Below are 21,225 nucleotides of genomic sequence, written 5' to 3'. Positions count from 1 at the left end.
AGGTCTAGTAACTTGAGGACTGAAGCTTTAATTGGAGAAAGCGCTCAGTGCCTGCAAGGGATAGAATTAAGCCTAGAGGGTCTCAGTGTCCCTGGACTGAGGTACTGGCACACACAGGGTGGTGGCAGTACTACTGGACGGGGGGGCCTTGAGGGCTTTAGGGTTCGAGAACCAAGAACTCTGAGCACCCCAAACCCCCCTAAGTTTGCGACACCCCCCCCCCACAGGGTGCGACTCTGGCCAACATTCTTTACTGCTTAATTTCAGGGAGGGGCACCTGAAGGAGCCACTTGAGGCACAGGGACAGCTGAGAGACAGAGAGAGAGAGAAGTGGAAACAGAAGAGTAGCAAGAAGGGAAGTTGGCACGGCTCTCTTTAGTTTGCACACCATATGCAAGTTACATTATCTGGTTCATAGGCGAGATTGTTGGCTCACTGTTCACCTCTGAGATCCAAATGACAGCCTCAGCCTTGCTTGGAGGCTTGCAGTCCTCAGTGCTGTCACAGCTAAATGTGTAATGCTATCTGATTGGCTCAGCCAGACCAGTACTGTACCAGCTGCCAACCGTCTAAGGCACACACGAACCCCTTCATCTGAGAAACCTGATCAGGCAAAATGCAAAACAAATCACAAGACATGAGAAGTAAAAGTTAACATTTACTGAGAGATACAGGACTGAGTATTATGCAGAACATACATGAATGGACATGGCAACAGAGCCAATGTGAAGGCATAGGCCCGTTCCCCAGCATGCCGAGGGAAAGGAGCCAAACACCAGCAAACAAGTAACACAGTGGAGTTAACTGTAGCATATGCATTTGTAACAAAGAGACCATAATAACATACATTTCTATGGGATCACATCTAGTGATTGTATATAAATCCATATAGAGACTGCTGTATAAAAAAAACTTTGTAAAAAATATAAAAAAGTGTAAAAATGTGCATTTTAAAAGCATGGCCTGGACAGCTGGGCTGTAAACATTATACTGAGGGTGTGCTTGTGGGGGCGCCTGCGCCACAGTGCCACAGACAGGCCCAGCAATGAGGCAGGACTTGTGTCAAGTGTTTGCCATTCTTGGTTTCTAGTTTAGTTCTGGAGAGAGCACAGGGGCAGGGTCCAAAAGGGAAGGACGCCAGAACCAACACTCCCATGGTTTTGCCTGCTGTTGGCTTCATTCTACCCTGGTTCCTCTTGTGTTCAAAGCTTATGTCCCTACAGACTCCCAACCATTCGTTGTGGGAAGAGGAGTGGGAGTCAGCTACCACGCTACCTCCCAATGTCCCAACATATTCCAGACTCAAGATGCACTGCAGTCGGTTGCCCAGAGTTTTTCTCCAATAGCTGTGAGTAGGTTGAAGAGCCATGACGAGGCACCAGGAAAGCCCGCATAGCAGCTGCCACACCTACCCAAAGATGACAGTTTCTGCTCTTGATATTTCTGACCATCTCCTCCATTCCCTCTGTTTGGTTGGACTGTGCAGTTCCCAAGGAAGCGGACTGTGTTCTGGCTGCACCCATCCTTAGTGCACAGTTCTTCGTACAGTACAAAGGTTAGAGGCTCTCAGAGACCCTGCTTTTGTCTTTTGCCACACTGCCCCCCTTCACTTCTTCTCAAGCTGTTCGAGCAGCGGGTTGGCTTCGCTCTCTGGAGTTTTCACACTGTCTGTCCGCACAATGCAGGTGGGGCGGTGGCGATTCAACATCAAGATCAACTGCTGTCTCTCCTGCTTCAGCTCCTCAATCTGGGCCTTCAGTTCAGCATTCATGAGCTCCAGGCGCTCAGATTCCTAGATAGAAGCAAAACACCCAAGCAGACATCATTTTAAGTACCTAAGCTGCGGTGTGCAAATAATCCATAGAATCACTCAGTGCAAAACAAATAAACAAAAGAGAAAAATATCTGGCATCTACAGGTGCCTTATCAAGCACCCTTATTGGATCCTGCCTCAAAGTAATTAAACATTCTCACAGCACACAGAGAAGGAGCAACATGGGGGCTTTCAGTGCACCTGAATTTGTACTGTCCCCATCTTACTATTTATTTTACATATCTGTTTAGCTCCACCCATATGCATGGTGTTTTGCACAGAGTAAAAAGATAGATCCCTGTCCTGAGGGGCTTACAATCTAGATATTGATACAAGAGGGACTACAAAGCAGAGAAGGGGAATGCAGGCGGGGGAAGCATATGTGATTGTTGCGGTTACACATGTATAGCTTAGCTTCAGTGAGGGAGAGGATTAAAGTGTGGTACCAAAGGCTTAGCAGGAACAGTAGCCTTTAAGAGGGATTTGAAGAAAGCAAACAAGGAAGCATCCATCCCACAGGTGTTCTGGACAGCAGTTCCAAGCACAAGGAGAAACAAGGGAGAAAGGACTAACAGCCCAGTCCTGAGCTGCCTGGGGAGTGTGGCTGCAGCAGTGCCGAGAATGGCTACCGAGAATGGCTACTGAGAATGGCTACCGAGAATGGCTACATGCCTCAGCCTGCTGCAGGCGGTGCCTCAGGAGAAGGAGACTTTCGTCCCCATCCCCCAGGTAAGGGAAGCAGTCCCGCAATGGGGCTTCTCACTTTACCGCCAACCAAAAAGTAAAGGCGTTAGTGTAGGGCGCTGAGCCCTGCAGGAAAAGACAGGATCCGCCTCCTCTCTCCCCGCTCCTTCCCCCCAGCATGCCTCCCCCCCACCCTCTCTCTGCCCCCGCCAGCCTCCCCCCTACTTGGAACACTGCCTCCACGCCCCCCTCCCCACTCCCTCTTACCATGCTGCGGCTCGGCGGTCCATGAGACTGCCGAGCAATAAAGGCTGGCCGCCCACCCTGCACTAGCTGGCCGGCACTGGGCTAGCATGGGCGGAAGCCCAGCAGTAAGTGTCGCACACGTGCCTTACAGCACGTTTGCGACAGTGCTCGGTGGCATGAAGCTGCTGCACCGAGCTCAGGATTGGGCTCGGAGTCACCAGTGGGGGCAGGGAAGGTTGAGGGTAGTGAAACTGGGAGGGCAAAGGTCATGGGCAGGAGCGTAGCAAGATATGAGAGTTGAGAAACAGGCTTTGAAGGCAAAGACAAGAAGACTGTCTGGATTTGGGATCAGGCAGAGAGTCAGTGAAAGAATTTAGAGAGGAGTGTGATGTGATCAGAGGAATGAGCCAGATGAATGGCCTTGCAGCAGAGTGACAGATGGAGGTAAGGATGCTAAGATGAGCCAATGGAGAGTCACCAAGGAGGAGGTAGTCAAGGTGAGAGATGACCAGGGCATGAACTAGTATTTTTGCCAAGGGGCTAAAGAGGAAGGACAGGATTCTTGCAATGTTATGAAGGGAGAACCAACATGATGTGTATATAGGATAAATATGGGCAATAAAGCTTCTCTCCTTAAGGGAGAGTCTTCATGAAATGGCACCTATATTCTTAACAGAAGTGTAGCTGATGCTTTGAGGACATTTCAAACTGTGTAGTTTCCAATTACTTAATTTCCAATTAAGTAATCACAATCCACCTCAACAAGTCACTGAGAGTGCTTAGGAATTTGTAGGATATTTTATGTCTTTATGTCTCCACTTCAGTTTTGAAAAATCCTAGGGTAGATCTAATCTTTGTGGAGAGAAACACACTGTGAGATTGACCAGACAAGAGAGGACAACAACTCCTAGGCTGGCAGAGAGGAGGAAGAGGAGGACAGGGCACTCACCCTCTGCAGGAACTCTGTCCTCTCCTTCTTCTTGTTCCGACATCGAGCTGCTGCTACTTTGTTTTTCTCTCTTCGCCTTTTCCTTCTTTCCTCTTCTTCATCTAGCTAAAGAGAGAGAGAGAGAGAGAGAGAGAGAGAGAGAGAGAGAGAGAGAGAGACCATTACAACTGGAAAACAGTGAAAGTCTCCTTCTGCAAAGCTCAGCTACTCTGTAAGCTTCGGTTGCATCATTCTTCATGTAACCTTCAGTTCATATCCCACAATACCTTCTCACCTGACACTCTATTAGACCCCATCATGAATACCTTGCCTGGACCATTTTGCTCTCCCATGCACAACTGTATCTACTGTCAGTGTCCTGGCCTACAGCACAACACTTCTTGGCTGACTCCCCACACCATTCTTTTTACACAGTAATGTTGATACGACTTGCTGCCTATTGCACCTACTATTCCTATTGGGTTTTTCTGCCCAAATCTCACAGAACTGTAGTCTGATTGTATGCATACTAGAGCTTGGAAGCAAGTCCTAATGCACAAAGGATCGAAGCCTTAAAGAGTTTTGACAAGACTATGGCCTTGCAGTGCTTTTTTACCCTCTCCCTCTCTCATGACCACACCTGGATACCACCAAACATTTTTTCCAATGCAAATGTTGCATTACTCCAACAATTCAGTGTCAGAAGGTCCATTTTGATGGTTTGTTTAGTACCTTCAGAAGGTTTGTTTTAATTCTGAAACTAACTTTTAAAGAAGCATGCCTAAAGAAAGCTACCACAGAGCCTTAAACCCCTGTCCATGAACAAGGAATTTGTTTAGTAACCAAGCACTAAGGAAAGTTCAAGGGAATCTATGTTATTATTTTAATCGATAAACATAAGCCTGCACTTCTGTCAATTAAAAGGTATTATCTATTTTTAATTATTTTAATCTCCAGCAGACTAGTCCTCTCTGCTTGAACGGCATCCACAAACAGTGGTAAATTGGGTTTCTACATCTCTCTCGAGTGGCAAATACATATTGTGAAAACATTTTCTCTGGATCAGAGCAAGAAACTCTCATCGAACAAAATAAAGAATTTAAGGCTACGATCCTATGCACAGTTCCTTGAAGTAAGCCCCACTCAGGGCCCAATCCTATCCAACCTTCCAGTGCAGATGCAGCCATGTCAACAGGGCATGCGTTGCATCCTGTGATGTGGAGGCAGGCACAGAGGCCTCCTCAAGATAAGAGAATGTTTTTTCCCTTACCTTGGGGCTGCATCAGTACTAGGAAGTTAGATAGGATTAGGTCCTGAGTAAATTTGCATGGGATTGTGATCTAAGGCTGTCTAGAGGTATTTTACTGAATTGATAGACTTTTAATCAATTAAATACACCCATTCCTTTTCAAAAATTACATATTACCCACACCTTCAATAAAGGACTGGAATTGTGATTGGGCATGGGGGGGCTTGAAGCATCTGCCATGGTCTGTATACAAATGGGGGGGGGCTCCACGTGTGCTGTTTGACCTGGGAAAAGGGTCCCATTACAGGCAATGGACAGGGGATGGACAGAGTGGATAGGGAGATGCTCTTTACACTCTCACATAATACCAGAACCAGGGGACATCCACTAAAATTGAGTGTTGGGCGGGTTAGGACAGACAAAAGAAAATATTTCTTTACTCAGCGCGTGGTCAGTCTGTGGAACTCCTTGCCACAGGATGTGGTGCTGGCGTCTAGCCTAGACGCCTTTAAAAGGGGATTGGACGAGTTTCTGGAGGAAAAATCCATTATGGGGTACAAGCCATGATGTGTATGCGCAACCTCCTGATTTTAGGAATGGGTTATGTCAGAATGCCAGATGCAAGGGGGGGCACCAGGACGAGGTCTCTTGTTATCTGGTGTGCTCCCTGGGGCATTTGGTGGGCTGCTGTGAGATACAGGAAGCTGGACTAGATGGGCCTATGGCCTGATCCAGTGGGGCTGTTCTTATGTCCTTATGTCCTTAATGGATTGTTTTACCAGCCCAAATAGAACAGGTGGATGGGATCTAGACTGCGACTGCAGTAGGGGGCTTAAAGCCCCCTATCCTCCCACCATAATGCAAAATGCCCACCCCCTGCATGCATACTGCTTACATAAGGAAAAGCAAGCCTTCAAGGCCAATGCTGTGATTAAAGTCATGTCTAGTTTGGCCCTTGGGCCATCTGACTCACAGCTCGCCCCCTTGGCCACTGAATTAATGCTCTCTGTGGTATGTTTTGGCGGACTCGTCTACCATATAAACAGATTAAAACGTGCAGCTGTACAAATATTGTTTCCTTGTCAGGAACTGAGTTCAAAAAATTGGGTGAACAAAAGAGCTCTCCTTTAACAGTTTTGTAACTCCCAAAGGAAGAGCTTGCAGAGGTCCAAATTCACATTAGACCTTTAAAGAAAAATTATACTGAAAGCATTTACAAGCACCCTTGGGACTGTCCCTTTTACTACCCCCCACATACCTGTGACTTTTCACATAAATGGAGAATGCACCTGTCAACACTCTCTTCTTCCAGCTCCCTCAAAGCCCTCTCAATGTTCCCTACTCTGCTTGCCACTGGGAAAGGGCTTTGACTGTTTCAAAAATAATTCCCTCAGCACTACAACTGCACTATTCTGTTTTCTCCTGGGCCAATATCTGTAACATATTCAGGCAGTCATGGAACAACAGAACTACCTCCCTCTCAGAGGACATTTATCCTTTCTATTCTCTTTACATATTATCATGATAATAGTACATGATTCTGAGGATTATTGACTAATTAAACATGTAATGCATTATATGTTACATTGAAACACAGGCCACTCCTTGAAATTGTAATAGATATATTGTTATGATTGGCATGATGATTTGGATTTGTGAACGGCATAGTTATGTATTAAGTGTAAAATACACATTTTTTGTGTTCGAAAAATAAAAACGACCAAAGAATTTTCATCGCCTCATGTTCACACAAACGGATATGCAGGTTCACATTCATTCACCTAGCTATCATTATAATGGATTGTTGAAATCGTGTAGCAGGAACTGGTGGACCTCTTATTGTCTTTTGAACTGCTAATATTATCCTGTTCTTTGGTCCATGAGGCATTTCATCATGGCTGGGACTGTTACCCATTAGTAGTGCCCCAGTCTTCTCTAATCCAATGTAGGCAGTGCTTGTCAGCAAAAAACAAGTCTGAAAGAATCCACAGAGGACCACCACAAAATTCAGAAGCCACATTTGTTTAAAAATGTGACTGAATTTACTTGCAGCCCAATCCTATCCAATTTTCCAGTGCCAGTGCTGCTGTACCAATGGGGCATGCACTGCATCCTGTGGTGGAGGGGTAGACACAGAGACCTCCTCAAGGTAAGGGAACATTTTTCTCTTATGCTGGGGCTGCATGATGGCAGCACCAATACTGGAAAGTTGGATAGGATTGGGCCCTTAGCTGGCTATTTTAGCCAAGCATTAAAGTTCACAGAAGATGCTTTGTTGGGTCATCATTTAAGCAAAAACAATTTTAGCCAGGTATTGGTGGTCTGCAGGCCAAACACCATTGCTTATGAGCAGCAGAAGGAACTAGTTCATATAAACAGTCACATTTGAGAAGGTTCTTAGAGCTCACCTCACTTTTCACTGGCTGAGGCCTCTTCCCCAATTTCACCTCCAGGAAGTGCAGTGGAGAGATCATGGCCCCAATGTTGCGAATGTCAGCATACTTCAGCTCTTCTGCTGTCAAGGTGGTACCAGGCAGTCCTGTCAAAGGGCCAAGGCCAGGCAGAGCACCAGCTGTCACAGATGGGTCTGGGATCTGCCCTGGCATCATAGCAGGACAGACAATCCCAAAGTCTACAAAAGAGAAAGAGAAACCATCAGTCGCTACAGGAAGTTCAGCAACTACAGTCCAAAAAGCAAAGAAATCACAGTTCATTTTGAAGGCTTTGCCAAAGGGCATAAGTCAGGATCATCCTGATCTGTTCATCTCTGTGAAGCATCCTGTCTCAGGAAAGCCATACCAGATTGGTAGTCCTACCTTAACTGTGGCAAAGGGATATGTTTCTAGAACAGGGGTCTCCAAACCCCGGCCTGGGGGCCAGATGTGGCCTGCGGAGAGCCTCTATCCGGCCCACGGCCAGCCTCTGATCCCCGGAGAGCCTCTGGTCCAGTTGACCAAACACAATCAGTTCTGCTTGTGGGGTGGGGGAATGGGGATCCATTTAAGTGTGTGTGCTTTATTTCTTGGGCTGTGTTGGTGCTTGGAGAAATTCTTGACATTTGAGCCCATTCATTCATTCATTTCAGTCATTCATCTAAGTCCCATCTCTAATGTATTTATTTAAATTTTATATTTAATTTATTTTTTCCAGCCCTCAACACCATGCCAAATATTTGATGCGGCCTTTTGGTTGAAAAGTTTAGAGACCCCTGTTCTAGAAGATCACTTGGGGAGACAAGATATGTTAAATCTGTAGCCTGGCCCTGTAATTTTTTTTTTTAAATAAACTGTTAGGGGTGGGTCTAGTCAGGACTGGTAATAATTGTTTTCATTTTTAACCCTTTATTTTTCTTGTGCTACAGTCCAGATGAAATCACTGCCCTTCGCCAGAAGAGGCTATTTGCCTTGGAAGGGAAGCTGCCACTGGCACTAAATAGCAGGTTTGGAAGGGGGGGGGAGTCTCATCAGTATCACAGCACAAAAGGTTACCTCCCTTGTATGCCACAGTTCCAGTCCCAATCCCGATCAGGCCCTCCGCAAGTGTAATTTACAATAGAAAAAATAAGCAAGGCCTATACACATCTAACATAACGTGCAGGTCCAGCAGATCACAGGCTATTTAAGAAATATTATTAAATATTAAATATGGTTTGGGAGGTGGACTTAGACCTGGAAGATCCAGGTTCAAATCCTCCCTCAGTCATGAAGCTTCCTGGGTGACCTTGGGCTAGTCACTTTCTCTCAGCCTCACCTACCTCACAGGGTTGTTGTGAGAACAAGAGGAGAGAAGCAGCTGTGTACATCGCTCTGAATTCTTTGGAGGAAGGGCGGCATAAAAATGCAAATAAATAAATAAACCACCATACTGTAAAATAGTGACACAAGGTAAAAAATGTTGATGGGCTTTTGGAGTCACAAACCCATACCACCATTACATCAAGCATGAACAAGGTCTACAGACAGAAAAAGAAGAGGTAATTATTGATTTCTATGCCAGAGGGCGATATAACTAGTTTCATGATGTTAACTCTAACAAACAAAAAGGCGTCAATGATTACCTAATCTATGAGCTGAGTCGGTCTGTTCAGCCTTCCTCAAGGAGGAAGGCGGAACTTGAGACGGAAATTGCTCATTACACAGATTATTTAAGACTGGGAAGGATGAAGTTACTCCGATGAAACCCACATGGCCAATAAGCAACCTGAGTGCAGGCTACAAATACAAGGAGGTTATCCTGGAAGGAAATATAAAATCATCCCATATCTTATTTGGAGAGCAGTGGTCACAAACTGCCAACAGTAAGATCAATGCCAATGTGGCACAAAATACCACCTTCGGTAGGTCAGGTAAAAATTCACAATGCAAATTCAACAACAATAGGAAACAGAAGTAATAAAATTAACTGCATTCCCAGGAGTAGAGGAACTATGTGAGGCTGATAATGTCAGTATTGTGAAGGAATGAAGAATCTGCTTCCATGTGCAAGCTTTTACTTGAAACCACCACCTTTACATGTAATGTTTCTGGTCATCTGGACATTTGTGTCCCGATCAAATGCATCTCAATACTGGACATCTGCATTCATTCTTTTTGTATCCCAGACATTTGTATTTGTATGTAGACATTTGTATTCCAATATAGATATAATTATATTAAATGTACTTTTTTATTTTTAAAATGAAAGGTTTAGGGTTAGGGCTAGGATAAAAGGCTTAGGATATCTAACATGGGGTTTTTGTCCAGTTATAGTTTGTTGCCCAGTTATAGTGAGATGCAAATAACTGAGATGCAAAAAAAAGCAGTCACAAAAAACCAGTGTCCACAGATACCAAGGACCGGGATGCATTTGACCAGGACACAATCATCCGGGATGCAAATACTGTAGTACTTACTGTCTCTCCCCACCCCCTGAGATTAAACTTAGACTTGCTTTTGAAAGTAAAAAGTGAAAAGTATGCACAGAAGATGTGCTGCTGCTGAATTATAGCCCCTACCAGTTAACCAGTAAAAAAGTTTTTATCAGTGGTCAGCTCTAAATGATACATTCAGCATGATGCAATCCTGTGCATACCTGGGAGTAAGCTCCACTGAACTCACTGGGACTTACTTCAGAGTAGACATGCACAGGACTGCACCAACTGTTTCTCTTGTTTCCTTTCCATATGGATTCATGATGAAAACAGTTCTACTCACTAGAAACCAGAGTGTGTCTTATTCTAATTCTGTTATTCCCCAACCCATGCATAAGATTCCACATCATTAAGCCCTTCCTTTTGTATATCCCCTGTGCATCAAGAGCTGTGTTCATGCAAAGGCTGCATCAATATCCTATTGCACACAGTACACAGAACAGATCATGACTTATGGCCTTTTCCCCCTCCAAAATGTGTACTTTTTCTTGTACGCTTCCCTCACCTCAAACACTGTTGCATGTATCTCAGGGTGTGAAGAGGGTAAAGAGGCAAACAGGTATCCCTCCAGCAAGGCTCCTCAATATCTCCCCATAATGTCTGACTAGCTTTTAGACTGTCACCATAGGACTGAGGTTGGTGCAATGATAGTAGTACTAAGAAGCAGCTGTCCTTGGAGAAAGAATTGTCTGTACACAGCTTAAGAGACATTTTCCAGGCCACAATATTGCAAAACTTAAGAGTTCAGGACTCAACATAGTTCACCTTCTTGAAATTCCTGCACATCTTTACAATTCAGAATTCTTAGGCATTTTAGACAAGAGGTCTGATCCACACACAACAGCTACCATCCGAACTGTACAACATCCCTGAAAAAGACTCATGCCTTCAAATTTTTTATTGTCGGATTGGGTTCTTTGATTAGTTCTCAAGAAACGGACTGCATTTGGAGTTGTTGTTGGCATCCTTCAGTCTTGGAAGACTATGGTGTCACGCTCTGAATGGTGGTTCTGGAACAGAGTGTCCTCTCCAGTGCACGAAGCCTGGGTAAAGTAGGTATGGAGGACAGGCTGTTACCCATGCAGCAAATCCCTCCTCTCCACATCGCTGAAATGGTCCAATAGAAAGGCAGAGGCCAATACGGTTGGTTCTAGCGGCGTCGCAGGAGTTGCCAGAACGTGACTGTGTTCAGCCATGAACTGCCTCAGGGACTCCGGCTCCGGATTTTGCCTCGAGGTTGACTCCTGAAGCCTTTTCCATAACTGGATGTAGCCACAAGGCAGTGGAGGTTTGGGATCAGAGTTTTCCTTCTCTCAGATGAGCTGCCTTCCCAGGCTGACGAGTCCCACCTACCCGGTGGCTGTTTAGTCGCCTCTTACGACAAGTACAGCCAAACTGAGGGCCTATTCTTATCCCCAGCCCCCAGGGGAAACTTGGAGTTACTGTTCGGAAAACATGCAAACATGAACATTTGTACTTGCTTCCTACCACTATGAATGAAGTTGATCTAGTCCTACAATCCTGACTTCACTTACGTGGAAATCAGTGCTACTACATCTAATGAGACACGCTCAAATATGCAGCTGCCTTACGCTGGGTTAGACCATTGGCCCACCTTGGTCAGTGGCGTCATGCTGACCGGTGGCAGCTCTCCAGGGTTTGATGTCTTTCCCAGCCCTACCTAGAGATAGAAACTGGAGACTTCTACTTTCAAAGCATGTGCTCCGCTATAGATCTACTGCCCATCTCTGATGTTTTAAACTCTGTTTTTAGTTTCCTTTATTGTCCCAAATTCATGAAAGACCATAATGTCCAGTAGGTACAGTACCCAGTGGTGTCTTCCTCCACACTTGTTCAAGATATAACAGTTCAATTCTACAAACTCTGGAAAATGTTCCTTATACTGAAGCCTTATGGCCCAGTCCTATCAGGCCATTATACTGCTGGAATGAACATTCTAGCAGTGTAATGTGCTTTTCAACTGTCACAATTGCAATAACACTAGAGAGTATGGCCTTGTTGCTGCCGGAAGCAGTTTCTGGCTGGGTCCACCTGAAAATGGACCTGGGATTCCCACCACTTTGGGTAATGCTGTGCAGGGGTTGAAAGGATGGTGGCGAGGGGATGAACCGGGGCAGAGAATGGGCAGAACAGGGAGGTGATGGGGCAGGTAGGAGAGTGGATTGAGCCCAGGAAGGGGTTGTGGTAGCAGTGCTTGCTGAATCCTAACCCCCTAACTAGGCTTGATCCACCTTCACAGGTGGATCTATGGGGGCTTACCCTGGGGACCATGGGGGATAAACCTGGGACTCATCATGGGATGCAGCCCTATGTTGGTGCCATGACATTGTGTGGGGAGTTGATAGGTTTGGGCTGCCCAAAGCTGTGTAAGGCATTGTCAGAGAGGAGACGCCAGATCAGCTAAACCAGGAGGATGCCTGCACACTATCACAAAAGCAACATACAATAAACAAGTCTTTCCACTAGAAAACCGGGAGGGGAAAAAACTGCTATATTCGAATCTTGGATTTCTCCAATTCTCTTTAGAAACATCATTATTGTCCCACATTCCTTAGGGGAAACATTCACAACAAGGGGATTGAATGTGCACATTCTGGTTGCAGGCCTTATGATCACCCAGCCCCATTACGGTCTGGCCCTGTATATGGTCCAGAAAACTCTGGGTCTTAATTAATGATGTGGTAAGAAGACAGCACAGGGGGGAGATAAATGTGTGACTCTTCCCTACCAGCTAACATGCAGAGCCTGTTTCCTGTAGAGAAAGGATCTGGATATGCCTTAGACGTCTGTTTACTTTCACTTGGATGGCAGGAACATGACAAAAAAAAAGTTTCTTGCAGTCAGACAATCTGCTATCTTGGCACTGTATGAATAACTTAAAGAAACACAAATAGAGCAAACAGAAAATTTGGCCCTCAGTGGATATTCTGCAAAGTTAAGACGAAACAGTACATTGCTTTTGTAGTACAGCAGGTAGTTTTAGGATTAGCTAGCCTGAAATCCCGTCAAAAGCATTTTCAAATGAAAAGGATCCCATCTCCAAAAATCAGTACCCCTGCTAACTGGGTAAAAGGCACTTTTTCAAGAGGGTGCTCCTCTTTTTAGCAGGGAGAGTAACTGGCCCGCCTCACCCCAGCAGTGTCTTTTCTAGTGGCTGTCTGCCGGTGTTCTTATGCATCTTTTTAGATTGTAAGCCCTTTTGGGACAGGGAGCCATTTGATTTTTCTTGGTAAACTGCTTTGTGAACTTCTTGGTTGAAAAGTGGCATATAAATACTGTAGTAGTAGTAGTAGTAGTAGTAGTAGTAGTAGTAGTAGTAATAATATGCAGCCCTCCGCAGAGAACCGTTCGAATAAGGTTTACGTGAGGCCTCCACGCATTGCCCAAAATGTGCATATGCTCCAATTAGCACAATCTATCTCTCTCTCCCCCCACCTTTTCTGTACTGGTAAGAGTTGTACATATGGCCAAAGGATGTGGGGCTTATAAACAAACCTTCTCCCCCTGCCACCCCATGAATGGAGGGACACAGTAGAGACGATACAGTGCTCACTCGCTCCTCCAACATGCAGCTAGGTAAGTGTATGAATCAGGCCTTGGTATATTCTTTAGCGTTCATCAATCCACCTATGCATTTCTCTTGCATTGTCTCAGTTCCTTATGTGTCTGATAAAATAGGCTCTGGCTTGCACACAAAAGCTCATGCCAAATAAACCATTTAGTCTTTAGGCTAACGCAACAATTTGTGTTCTTTGCAATGTCAGGGATGTGTAATCAGTGGACTAGGATCCAGATCTGGCCCTTCATTCCAAGGTTTACAGACCACAAATCCAATCACAATTTAAGGAAACATATCCATCTGGACAAAGATAACCAGAATGCAGATCCTACCAGTACTGCTACCAATTCATGCTGTTTCCTTGCCTATGACGGAAATGATAAGCTGTCGGGACCCACGGGTGATGTCATTAACCTGGAAGTGATGTCATGTCTGGAAGTGACATCATCAAGCAGGAAAATTTTTTACCAATTCTAGACTGCAATCCTATCCACACTTACCAAGAGTAAGCCCCATTGACTATCATTGTTAAAAGCATATACATTGTAGTCTGTTAAAAGTACAGCTCTCCCCAAATGCAGTCATATATCATGTTGGTATCAAGTCTAATATACTAAAAATGAAATATTGAAATGAATGGGGACCCACCTGAAATTGACTCACTACCCACCTAGTGAGTTCCAATCCACAGTCTGAGAAACAGTGAAATATGGAAACAAGTTACTTCTAAACCCTGACTGATGACTGACTTGCCTGATGAACCTCTTCTCAGCAAATCAGCAAATATATAAGCTCAGCTTAGAAACCAAACTACACATTACATTGATATTATGCATGGCCCTGGTGTGCTTGAATTTTCTTCTCTTAGCAGATGGGGGGCATGAATGGGGAGAGGAGCTGTCACCCTTTGCCCATACCATGATTCCAATCCAACCTTTCCCCTTGACAGCTGCTGTTTTGCTGCTGGAAAAAAGTTCCCATGCAGACCAATGGAGGAGCCAAATGTTAAGGATGAGAGCAAATGAAGGACAAACTCCTGGGGGGGAAATCTGAAGCCATTTCCACATTATAAACAATGGAATCTGCAGGTGCTACACTCTACTCTTCTTGAGCACAGGTCACAGCAATGCAGGGCAATGTTGCTGTGATGAAGAAATTGCTACGGTTTGTGAAAGGAAAGCGCTATTCCTTAGGGCTTTAGGAGCATAAAGGTCAGGGCAAAAGGCGGCAATGTGCATTTGATTTCTTCTGGAATTCTGCTAAATCCTCCAAAGCAAGCTAAGTAATCCCACATCAGCCAACTGTTGACCCACAGAAGGAGGATGCATTTGGATTGCAAGACCCCATATCCTGTCTGCCACCCACACAAATGGGCATTTCAAATGGTCGGGAGCTACAAAGAATGTGGCGTCTTAACAACTGGTATCCCAGACGCCCCCACATACAAACAAGCCCATGGATTCCCGGTGGAGATCTCTGGCAAAAAAGCCTGCAGATAATTTTCATGCAAGCTTCAAGAAACAAGTTGAAAAATTCCTAGCCTGACTCAGTGAAGCATTTGTCTCTGCCGAGTTCTCCAAGCCCCAACACACGCACACACACACAGGGAGTTTGGCAGTGGTTGCGTTCCAGGGCTGGTAATACAAGCCATGAAGTAGGCTGCCAAGACAAGCAACAGAATGAGCCAGGCCCCATTTCATTGGCCACTATACGTTGCATATGGCCCTGGAACCAGCCAAGAGAGTGTTCTCACCCACCTTGAGGGCATAGGAGACCCTGTGTTTTCAAATACACCTCCACAGGGCCTTCATTAAAAGAAAATGGAAACATAATGTGGCTCTCTCTCTCTCTCTCTCTCTCTCTCTCTCAGTGTTTCTCCTTCCTTTCAATTTGATCTCCAACCTATTTCCCTAACCCAGAGGGGGCAGGAGGAGGACCGAATGACTTCTGGAATGAAGCTCAGAAGACTGTGACTTTAACTCTACTTTATGCCCGACTGCTAAAGCGGACTTAGGACTGAGTGAACGGAGACAATCTCAAGGGGCCCCTTTCTTTTTCAGGTTAAAGACTGCTGGAAGGAAGAACATTCATGGCATACTGCATTTGCAATACCAGTCCCCTGGGTCACAAATCTTAAAGAGCTCAGATGGAATGAAGATTTTCTTCACTGAATTTTCTTGTGCTGAACTCATACAGTGGTTTGAGGTGCATTATCACATTGCACGGATCCACAAAGTGAGAGAAAGATGCCTGAAGAAAGGTGCCATTGCTGGTTTAAGAACCCCTCAGTCCTAATCATTAACAGGAAACCAAACTGCACAACCCAGGAAAGCATTCCACACAATGTCCATGTGCAGACAGCGCATTCATCTAGGTGTCATCAGCAAGACTTCCCTACGAGCAAAGAACACAGAATCTCTGGCTCAGAAGAGATAATTTTGTTTACCAGCTAAGAAAAAACCAATATCCTGATCTTATTGAGGGTCTATTTAGCCCAGCATTCTGCTTGCAACAGTAGCCAGTCTGCTGCTGGCCAATGAAACAGCAAGAAACTGGGCTATCCTAGGAAGAGGTTCTCTGTTTACCTCACATAAAGCTGTAAACCTAACCTGCATGCCATCCTTCCACATGCCAGAGGAGGAGTGGCTAAAGGAAAAGACATGCCCAAAAGGTGTGGAACTTGCAAACCTCAAAATCACTTTTCTGATTCCTCCAGGCAGGGCCTAGCTGCACAATCCTGCCTGATTCAATCTACCGGCTCAAATTAAACAATACCACAACACCAGGCCCCTGGGGGGGGTCTTCACACATTTGAGCAAGAATAGGTGGCCATGCCTGTCACAAAGGAGAAACACCTAGTTTTTAAACAGTCCCATTTCAAGCACTAACTGAACCCAGGTGGGCTGCACAGAAGACCACATACTCAAGACAGGGGCAGGCAATAGGAACACATAGTGATTACTTAACAGCACAACAAAGGGGACCACAAGCTTCCACCTTGTTCTTTGCTGCATGGTAGCCCTGAACAAGACTCTTGCACTGTTGTGAATAGCTGGGACAGTGAAGGGCTTGTGTGCTGCCACAACTGAACTCAGCAAGGAGAATTACATGGGAGGGTGGCACAGGGAAAAAAAACAAAGACTGAAGAAAGGAAGGAAGAGGAGAAACTGTCTAAGAGATGGGGATATAGTGGGATGGAGAAAGAGGCAGCAGATGGGGGTGCAAAGACCCCAGTGGTGGTGTAGAATGGAGGGGGGGAAAGCCAGCACACACACACACTATGGAGGGCCAGAGAAAAGCAGGGGTTAACAGTAAATGAGTCTATGAACACCCAGTTCAAATTGCACTAGAAATGCTTTTCTTTGGTAAGCAGAGCAACACAGTCTTCTTGCTTCAACTCATTTCTGCCCAACCCACAGGTGTGTGCACATTTGACCCCTGTTGCGTATATGCAACATTGGGCAGAAATGGCTTAAAAATATAAAGCAGTCCTCAGAGCAGTCTGAATCGTGCAGAGCCTTGGAAGGGGCACTCCTGGCCTGGTACAGCAGGCTCTCCGCTTGCCCTCTCCTTGCAGACTCTTCCCTCTTCGCTATGAAGGACTCACGAGGGAGGATCCCACCTGGGTGCAACGGGCGAGACGAGATTAACTCCAGATCCCTTTCAAGCCTCGGATTCTGGGCCAGGATAATCGAGAGGAGGCTGCCTGGAAGGAGGAGGAGGACACGGGAGAAGGCTCCCAGGCGCCTACCCTCTTCTGCTCCGCACTCATTAATCTGGAGTAACTGCTACACCGCACAATCCTATGCATGTCTACTCAGAAGTAAGTCACACTATAGTCAATGAGGCTTACTCCTAGGTAAGTGTGCATAGGATTTCAGCTTTCTCCTCTCCATCGCAGCGCCCTCGACGATGCCACGACCACCCCAGTGCACCCAAAGGAAGGCGTGGAAGGGGGCTGGACCCCCAGCCTTGGCCTGGGGGGCCTCCCGACAGGAGAGGAGCTGCAGCTGTTCCTCGCCTGGGCACAGCCGCGGGAAAGCGCGAAGGGGCCCCCGCGCTGGGCGCCCCCAAAGCAGAGCGCGCCTTGGAAAGGAGGCCCAGGGTCCGCTGGGAGAGCGCAGCAGCCTCTGCAGGCAGCCCGCCCGCCCGGCCGGGGAAGGAGCACGCGGAGCCCCGCGGTGCTGAACCCCCCCCCCGATCCAGCCCTGCACCCACCGTGCCGACGGCGCCCCCGGGGCCCGGCTGCGGCAGGCGCGGGAGACGCGTTGCGCGCTCAGCTCCAGGGCAGCCGCCCAGCTCCGCGAGCGGCTCTCGGCCTCTCTCTCCAGGCTCGTCGTGCCGTGCTGAGTCCGGTCCCGGGAGGAGGAGTCGGAGTCGCTGCTGCTGCTGCCGCCGCCGCCGCCGCCGCCGCCAGTGGGGCGCCCGGGCAAGAGCCCCCGCTGTGCCCGCGAGTGGCTCCGTCCCTCTGCGTCCCTCCCGCAGGCTGGGTGGGTTGCATCAGCCCCGGTTATATAGCTGCCCGGGCTGCGGGGAGGGGTCGGGAATGCGGAACCGGTCGGGCTGCCAGCTCCAGACGTCAAGGTGGGAGGAGAAGAGGGGACCGCAGGGGAGGAGGAGAGCTCCGGCCGGGAGGGACGGGGGTGGGACCACCGCCATGGGCAGCAGCAGCAGCAGCAGCGCACGGTGGGTCTCCAGCCCGCGCTCTCTGCTCCAGGCCAGGTCGGGCGCCAGCAGACCACAGCCCCGGAACCTCTTGCCAGCGCCGCGGGGCCAGGTCCTAGAGGAAGAGAGTGACTCTGAGCATGTGCAGAATGCCGGTCCTCCTTGCGTAACACATCTGAAGGCTGTAGGGCTTCCAGGTCAGAGGGCGGCACTTCCAGGCAAGTTGCACCCCAGCAGGTTTGGTTTTTTCTGCAGGAACAGAGCACGGGGCTTAGCGGCGGCTGAAGCATCTCCTGATGCACACAGACCTGCACAGGGTGGACAACGCCGAAGGGGTTCATCCTCATCACCTCTCCGTTATGTTCAGTGTCACTTGGATGTCAGGGAATCTGCGGGGGGGGGGAGAGAGAAAAGAAACCTGGGGGGGGTCTGGCGAAGCAAAGGTTGTGGACCATTCAGAGTTCAGCAGGACAGTGTGCTGGATTCCTGACAGTTCTTTCCTGAACTGCTGGCAGGTTGCATTAGAGTTCTTTTTTGTTGTGGTGGTGGTGGTGTCCCACTCTTTGGGACCCCATGGACCACGCATGCCAGGCCTCCCTGTCTACCACTAACTTCTGGAGTTTGTCCAAATTCATGTTCATTGTCTCAGTGACACTATCTAAAGAGTTCTTTTTACCTTCTTCTATTTAACATTCATTACTTGTTAGGATTCACAGTGCCTCCCTGCTGTCCTTTTGCTCTTTGGATTTAGGGATTTCTTGACTCCCTTTGCTAAATTCCCAAGAAGAATCTATACTATGGAGTGATGAGAGGTCAGTGTTTCACCAACAAATACCATATGACCAAGAAATTCCATTATACCACACAGCCCATCTCTAGGCTAGTGATCAATGAATTCAGGAAGTTAACACCAACATTGTTAGTGAACTGAGGACCCAGTCCTATCCAACTTTCCAGTGCCGGTGCAGCCCTGGGGAAAGGGAACAAACATTCCCTTGCCTGGAGACTGCCTCTCTGCTGCAAGTTGCTGCACATGCACTGTTGGCATGGCTGCAACAGCACTGGAAAATTGGATAGAATTTGGCCCTCACAGTGCAATCCTATGCATGTCTACTCAGAAGTGCTGTCCCCTTGTGTTCATCATTGTTCATGAGTGTGTGATGAACCACATATTTCTGTTTTTCATTCCTCCTTGTAAAGGGCCTGGTGGAACTTGGGAACAGCACAACAAGATAACCCAGTAAAAGGGATTCTCCCTCATGATGCATGCTCAAGGTACCCTTTAACAGTTGGGGTTAAGCAGACATCAGAAATATTTTTTGTAAGTGTTTTTGTTATCACATGAATGCTGTTGTATTGTGTCAGGTGGTGACTATCATTCTAGACCAGGGGTGTCAAACTTGTTTCATATAAAGGGCTGAAGTTAGCATTCATGGTGCCTGCTGAGGGCCAGAAGTGACATTACTAGGCAGGAAATGACATCATTAAGCAGATGATGGCCAGAAAAAAGCACTTTGTTTTTGCATAGAAATTCATTATTTGCAGCTAAGTGAAAACAGAAGTGAAAATGTGCAAATATTTTCAAGATATGAGAGAGCCCAATTATATTGAGGGGCTGGATAAATTGCTTCTGGGGGCCGCATTTGGCCCACGGGCCTTATGTCTGAACTCGTTCTAGACGGGCAGCCCAGTCCTGAGCTGCCCAGAGCTGCGGGACCTGGCAGTTCAACAAAGGGCTCCCACCGGATCCAGTGCCTCCCACACTACCGCAGGAGGCTCTTCAGGAGAAGGGGACGTTCATCCCCTTCCCCTGAGTAAGGGAAGCAGTCCCGCAATGGGACTACTCACTTTAGGAGGCAGGAGATCTGGTCTAGAGGGTAGAGCCTCTGTTTGCCTGAAGATAACAGCCGCAGGTCGCCAGTTCGAGGCCACCGGCACCGTGAATGGTGAGACCTTGAAGCAGCTGACAAGCTGAGCAGAGTTATTCCACCTGCTCTTTGGTGTGAGTGAAGAAGCATCTTGGCTGCCCTCCATGTGAGAGTTGAAGGAGCTGCTTGTCAGCTTGCGTGGGAGGAAACTGGAGGCCAGAATGTGATACCAGATCAGAAAGATCCATCTGAAATGTTGTGGTTCTTGAAAGATAGAACCTTTCTTCAATTGTAAAAATCCCTATGGGGATTTAGAACAGCCTGCTTATGTAAACCGCCTTGAATAAAGTCTGAGGAGAAATCTGACGACCAAGAAAGGCGGTGTATAAATACCTGTATTATTATTATTTAGCAGCTCTGCAGATTCACCTCTCCCCCACCCCCCCAACACACCTCTCCCACGCCCCCAGCCACGCCTCCCCCTCCCCGGAATGTCTCCACCACGCCCCCGGACACGCCCCCATTTCCCATGCCACAGCCCAGCTGTCACAGACACCACCGAGCCGTGGAACACGGGTGCCCACCACATGCTGGCTCATGTGGTGGGCGCCTGGCAGGAGCCCGGCGGGAGCTCTGGCGGGAGCCCAGTGATAAGCCCCGCAAACGTGCCTTATGGCACATTTGCGACTGTGGTTCGTGCCGCAGAGGCGCAGCGTGGACCAAAGGATTGGGCTCTCAGACTCCAACCAACTAGAAAATTTAGGGGGAACCAGACTCCTCCAAAAAATCATTATGGGTGGAAATACCCATCCCAAATAATAATTTGATACTGGTGCATGCTATATCCCTCCTAATCAAAATGCTGAGGATAATCTTGACTTGGAAAAAGAAATCAGGGAGGCATCCAAAAGAGCAAGTTTTATAGTAATGGGTGGCTTTGATTACGCTGAGTAAATTCATGTTCAAGCCTTGACAAAAGAGACAAGTTTAGTTACACTACCATTGAAATTCTCTGCATGTTTACTCACAAGTAATTCCCACTGAGTTTAATGGAACTTAGGGCCCAATCCTAACTTTCCAGTGTCAATGCAGGTCTGTGCCAACAGGGTGTGTGCTGCATCCTGCAGTTAAGGGGCAGTCAAGGAAGCCTCATCAAGTTCCCTTACCTGAGGGCTGTGTTGTGGCTGCATTGGCGCAGGAAATTGGATAGGATTGGGCCCTTAGACACCAATCCTGACCTTCCACCCCCTTGCTAGTGCAGCCACACCAAAAGGGTGCACATT

General features: G+C 47.2%; 1 protein-coding gene across 2 annotated transcripts; it reads right to left on the bottom strand.

The window, feature by feature from the left end:
- Positions 1-668: 668 nt before the first annotated feature.
- Positions 669-17,920, bottom strand: JDP2 (Jun dimerization protein 2). Of its 2 annotated transcripts, XM_066612089.1 has the most exons (4): positions 17,628-17,920; positions 7,329-7,552; positions 3,693-3,797; positions 669-1,792 (listed from the first exon to the last, which is right to left on the bottom strand). In XM_066612089.1, exons 2-4 carry the CDS (start codon positions 7,527-7,529, stop codon positions 1,607-1,609), a joined length of 492 nt encoding a protein of 163 aa, XP_066468186.1. In that variant the 5' UTR covers positions 7,530-7,552; positions 17,628-17,920; the 3' UTR covers positions 669-1,606. The 2 variants fall into 2 exon arrangements, with proteins under 2 accessions (XP_066468186.1, XP_066468185.1); XM_066612088.1 differs by lacking the exon at positions 17,628-17,920 and having other exon boundaries at positions 7,329-8,669.
- Between the last annotated feature and the right edge of the window lie 3,305 nt (positions 17,921-21,225).

The sequence above is a fragment of the Tiliqua scincoides genome, chromosome 1 (assembly GCF_035046505.1).
Source record: "Tiliqua scincoides isolate rTilSci1 chromosome 1, rTilSci1.hap2, whole genome shotgun sequence".
NCBI lineage: Eukaryota > Metazoa > Chordata > Lepidosauria > Squamata > Scincidae > Tiliqua > Tiliqua scincoides.
Note: the sequence above shows the minus strand (reverse complement) of the source record. Positions and strands in the feature narration are given on the sequence as shown.

Coding starts and splice junctions, on each gene's coding strand:
- JDP2 (XM_066612088.1), bottom strand. CDS start 7,658: ATGCCCTTTGGCAAAGCCTTCAAAATGAACTGTGATTTCTTTGCTTTT. Junction 3,798..7,328: donor CTCAGCCAGTGAAAAGTGAG/GTGAGCTCTAAG, acceptor CTCTCTCTTTAG/CTAGATGAAGAAGAGGAAAG. Junction 1,793..3,692: donor GGACAGAGTTCCTGCAGAGG/GTGAGTGCCCTG, acceptor GCTTCTATCTAG/GAATCTGAGCGCCTGGAGCT.